General features: G+C 34.7%; 1 protein-coding gene across 1 annotated transcript; it reads right to left on the bottom strand.

The window, feature by feature from the left end:
• Positions 1-866: 866 nt before the first annotated feature.
• On the bottom strand, positions 867-4958 carry LOC136208696 (pentatricopeptide repeat-containing protein At1g80270, mitochondrial-like). The gene is made up of 3 exons (XM_065999806.1): positions 4791-4958; positions 3646-4207; positions 867-2291 (listed from the first exon to the last, which is right to left on the bottom strand). Exons 1-3 carry the CDS (start codon positions 4823-4825, stop codon positions 1044-1046), a joined length of 1845 nt encoding a protein of 614 aa, XP_065855878.1. The 5' UTR covers positions 4826-4958; the 3' UTR covers positions 867-1043.
• Positions 4959-5648: the final 690 nt, after the last annotated feature.

The following is a 5648-nucleotide window of genomic DNA, read 5'->3' on the forward strand; positions in this document are numbered from 1 at the left end:
ATGTTAAAAATATTCGATGTATCATAATTAATGAATTACTATATATAAATTTATATGGAGTGTTGTTTCAAATCGACTTGTCATATAACTATTTTATTAAAAAATATATCTTTATATAAATAATGTGAAGTATAAAGAATAGGAAGATCCTTATATTAAAGAATCTAACGTATTCGGTACTTTTGAAACCAATCAAAGGAAATGAAGCAATTATAGCATCATCCACTCTTTACAATTTTTTTGTTACAATTTGACAATGATACACTGGAATTTTTGAATGAACTGAGAATAGTTAGAGATGAAATTCAACTAGATTGAAATTTCAAGAAAAAACAAAATACTATAGATTCATATTTTGCTAAATTATCCTAAGTATGTATATCTATATATATATTTCGCATATGTATTTGAGAAATTATTAATTTATAGAGGTAATAATACAATATATTTATAAAGGGTTGTTCCGAAAAATTATTATTTTATTAATTTATTAAAATTGATCATTTTTTGAACTGATACAAATCGGGACCAGAAAAAATTATTATTTTAAAGAGTTTATTAATTTATCGAGTATTAATTTACAGAAGTTTTACTGTATATGTCAATGCCAGTTTTGTACCTAACTCATTTTAACCAAGTTTTGTTTCTATTCAAATAGCAAAGCCCAAAATATTGAACAAACAAAGAAGACTGCAATACAAAGCTTAAAAGTTAGTGGTAATGCCTACGATGCGACTGCAAGAGCTGAACATATTCATCATACGTTTTCTTATTTTTCTAAAGAAGTCAGAAGGTATTATATTTACACAATTTATTTCTTCAAAAAAGATAGCATTTGGAAAGGAAGAATTTAAGAAAACAAGTGATGAATAGTAACCAAAAATAAACCTTATACCATAAAGAGGATCCAAGTGCTACATTAGCAACAGAAACGTTGTACCTACTAATAACAGATAATGGCTGTCCATACATATAATAGTCTGGAATACCACCTCATATCATTCCCTCTAGCAAATCCTCAAGTAACAAAACACCTAAAATCATCAGTCGAGCAAATCCGACACAGCTGTTTTCCGAAATGCATCGACCTGAGCCAGTTGGCCAGCCAAACCTTTGCTCGGAAATATGTTATCTGCCTTCATCCTGTCCCTAATCCCGTAAGCTGGAGATTTGGCATTTATGTATGTCACGACTAGAGCTTGGAACTGCCTCTGTCTTGCCACATAACCAGCTTGTCTCATCCTGTGAAATATTTTTTCTGCATTATGTATATCACCCCGCTTTGCATACTGATCCATAATAGACATGTAAGAACTGAACATCGGCTTCATCTGGTTCTGCTGCGCTGCCTTCTGCAACATCGAGTCAGCTTTTTCCACTTCCCCTGCTTCAACATAAAGCTTAACAAGAGCATCCCAAGTTAATGGTCCTATTCTGCAACCACTATCTGCCATTTGCTTGATTAGTTCTTTACCCTTGGTCAGCATCTTATGGCTTGCGTAAACCTTGAGAAGTGCAGAATATTGCTTTGAATTGAGCTTCTTCCATGTTGTTCGCATCCTTTCAAAAACTGCCTCGGCTTCATCAATTTTATTCACCTTTCCCCAAGCTTCAATGGCAGCAACACACTCGTCAATCCGGGGTTTTGACTCACATGCCTTCCAAACTCTCCCTACTTCTTCAACTTTTCCTAGTTGAGCGTAGAGAGGGAGCAATGACTTACAAGCCCAACGATGCTCTTTCAAGTTTCCTCCTTCCATCTCTTTCAAAATTGCCTCGGCTTTATCTTTGAGGCCACCAGAAACGTAGTGCCTAGCCATAATTGCAAGAGTGTTGACATCAGGCTCAATGCCTTCAGCCTTCATTGTCTCTACAATTTGATCCATCCCAGTTAGGTCATTGGATTGGCCTTTGGTGTCTATCAAGATTTTGTAAGTAAAGAGGGAAGGCTTGACGCTTTCTTTCTCCATTAATAATAACACATTAGCAATCTTCTTCTTGTCAAGCCTCTTATAAAGGAGCAGTAGCTGGTTGCATGCAAATACTGTGATCGGGAATTCAAGGTCTTTCATTTTGTTGAATACTTCTTCAGCTTTCTTCAAATTGCCAGCAGAAACACAACTGGCCAACAAAGTTCTGTAGATTACTTCCTCTCTAAAGGATTTTGGAACTTTCTCAAGGTACTGCTCTGCCTTCTGGAGACCACGCACTTTGCTAATCAAATCAAGACGAGAAGCATAATCTCTCTCAATAAAGTCCAATTGCTTACTGGTCTCCAACCACTCTGACAACTACAAACACAAGGACCATAAATTTAATGAAAACAATCTAACAAATATAATGCCACTGCAAATAACTTAGAACTTAAAGAGCAAAGACTTAAAATGCCACGCTAACTGATCACAAATATTTAGCCACTACAGCAGTAATAGGAAGTTCGTAGTTTTACATCCGATCTAAAGGACATGTAAGCTAAAGATGCTGAACCAGACATTTCTTAGTGATGTAAAACTTAATCACAAATCCTCCATAAAATTAGAGAGACCATAGAAACCATTAATATAATAGTCAATCTTGTAAAGCTAGAAAAGAATTCTCCAATGATGATTTCAAAATACTATGAACAAATACAATAAATAGGTCTCCATCCCAAAAAGTTATAACAAATAGATGTAAACTTAATAAATTCTAACTTAAATTGGTGTTAATAATACATACCAATTTCAATTCTTTTATGTAAATATATAATTAAAAATCTCAATAATAATTCAAAAACTAAATACAGTAACTCTACTGCAGAATTCACTCCATCGCCAATACTAAAAATACTATAAAATACTATAGAAGTATTAGTAAGATTGCTTTTAGGACTTGGAATATGAATTAGTATAACAATAGAACATTCTCAATAATCAGTTTAATCACTAACTCTAAGGGGAAAATTTACGTGTTGATAAAAAAAAAAAAGCATACGCCAACAATATATGAAAGGGAAAAGTCAGGCGGTTTTCAGATCTCCAACGAGATTGAACCATAATAAAGAATTATGCCTATATTGGTGAGACATGGAGAGTATTGTAGTATTAGTATCATGATATTGCTGGTTACAAGCTCGTAACGAATATTATATTTTAAACAGCATAATAGCATCAAATAAACCACATTCTTTATTTACTTCCATAAAAAAAATAAAAATGAACTTCTGTCTATGCAAATTTTACAGATCAAGTGCAACACAAATATCGAATTCCATCTACAAAATCCTGAAAATTATTGTTGACATATTTTTTTTCCCAAACAAAAGGTCCGATTAAGATATAATATCAATGTGCATGCAATATCATTAATTCCTTTTCATATCCTGACTACAACAGCATTCTCGCCGTTTAGAGATTTACCACAATTGACATCAATTTATCATATTTGAAACTAAATAAGTGACAATCACAAAAACCAGAATTTGAAACTGAAAGTTAGCATGTGTGTGGATACAAATACATGAACATTAACTTCAACTAAAATCATAAGTAAAAATTTTTATGGCTAACACCATTAAACTTCTAATGTGGTTAATACCCTTATACAACTGACACTGTTACCTGGATAAAATATATGGCAGCCAAACAAAGCATCTTGTAAATTTACCTGTAGAGCTTTCCCATACATTCGCCGTTTACGAAGACTAAACATAGCCAGTGATATAACTGACCTATCCAAAGTTTTTCCTTCTTCAACCCACTTATCCAGAACATTACTTACAGGCACATTTGCAGATAATATGGCCTGAAACAATTCTGAGGTCTTTCTCTTTTGGATTTTCTCACCTGAATCTGCCTTTTCCAGTTGAGAAACAACATCATCATCATCATCCTCATCATCACTGAGCTCAGGTTCAGAAACTAACTCCTCCTCATTTCCAGCTGGTGCATTGTTTACTTCAATTTTATCGACATCAGCTGGTGATTCAAGTTCAGAAAACCCATCTTCCAAATCATCTTCTGAATCTGATTCGCTAGTTTCTGCACCAGCTTGTGAAGAAAGACTACGCCCTCCCATGAAAATATTGGAACAGACATTTTTGGTTTGGTTAAACAGGCATCTCTCAAGTGATGCCTGGGAAGAATCAGAAATTACACCACTTTCAGCTTCTGAAATTTCTAGTTTAGCAAAAGAAACTCTTGAAATCCCCACATTCAAGCTTCGCAGCCTGAAAATGCAACAAACAATAATTATCCCTCAGAAACTGTGAAAGCAGAAACAGAAAATGAGAACAGGCCAAAGGACCACAGCATAACAACTGACTGCATGCATTTCTAACACAAGAAATGTCAATAGACTAAGTTCATAACTTTCCATAAGAAAAACACTTGAAAATTCAAATAACAATAATAAGGCCCTTACAATTGTTCTACACTGCAAATACTTGTTGCGAATTGAAAAAAAATTAAAAAAAAAAATACAAGTGTCATAACTCAAACCCCGATAAGCATTCTGTCCAAACCAAATCCCGCGCTTTATTTCCACTCTATATTATCTTGAAAAAATTCCATTCATGCTATGTTAAATCAAAACATAAGGACCCCTCCAAAACATTTATGTCTTGAAAAAAAATCTCATCACCAACTCCCCTCAGAATATCAGTATCCCATATACTTTATCTTCTAATTTATCCCGTTTCAAAAGAAAGATAAAGTATAATCCAGTTAAGTAGACGAACATAAGCACAGAGAAGGATACAGCAAGAGCGAGTAATTAAAACATACATATTTTGATACAAAGAGAAGAACTACCTGAGCTGATTGGAAGCACGACGAAGAGCCCACATGAGGAATGACTGGTGTTTTGCTGATGAGAAACAGAAAACCTAAATGATTGAATCGAAATGAAATGGAAACAGAAGAAACTATGAAGTTTTTCGATAGTCAAGAGCAGGGAACCTAAACCCTATAAAAACCCTTTTTTCCTCTTTGCTTTGGTTCTTTTAGTAATTTCCACATAAAATAGGGTTTCCCCTCCTTGAGAATTTACATGTTTTCCAGAATTGCCCTCCTTATATTCTTCTAATACCAATATCCGCCCATTTAACTTTAGGTTGGGGCCTTAATTTACATGATTTCTAGAAGTGTGTTGTTATACCCAGCCTCAAATTCTCACCCCTAGTCCCGTGAAATGATGAAAATGCCCTTTCCTAAGTTAAGGGTGGAAAAAAGCTATTTTTTTTTGCTCTCTCGACACTCGGGCGTGTGGCTATCACGCCTCACCATGTGGTCGGGCGTGATAGCCCCACGCCTCACCGTGTGGTCGGGCGTGATAGCTACACGCCCGACCACAAGGTGATGCGTGGGGCTATCACGCCCGACCACATGGTGAGGCGTGATAGCCACACGCCCGACCTCACGGTGGGGCGTGATAGCCACACGCCCGCGTGTCGGGAGGAAAAAAAAATCTAGTCCGCTATTGAATTAAACCTGTAAATGCCTGTTACGTAAAAAAAATTAGTCCGTTGTTGAATTAAACCCGTAAAAAATTTAACATATAAATTATAATCAAATTAATATCAAAATTTAACATATAAATTAAACCTCAAATTAATCTAAATATTTAACAATTTAATTAAAATGTAAATATAATTTTTTTTAAAAAAATTA

This window comes from Euphorbia lathyris, chromosome 10, assembly GCF_963576675.1.
Source record: "Euphorbia lathyris chromosome 10, ddEupLath1.1, whole genome shotgun sequence".
Lineage (NCBI taxonomy): Eukaryota > Viridiplantae > Streptophyta > Magnoliopsida > Malpighiales > Euphorbiaceae > Euphorbia > Euphorbia lathyris.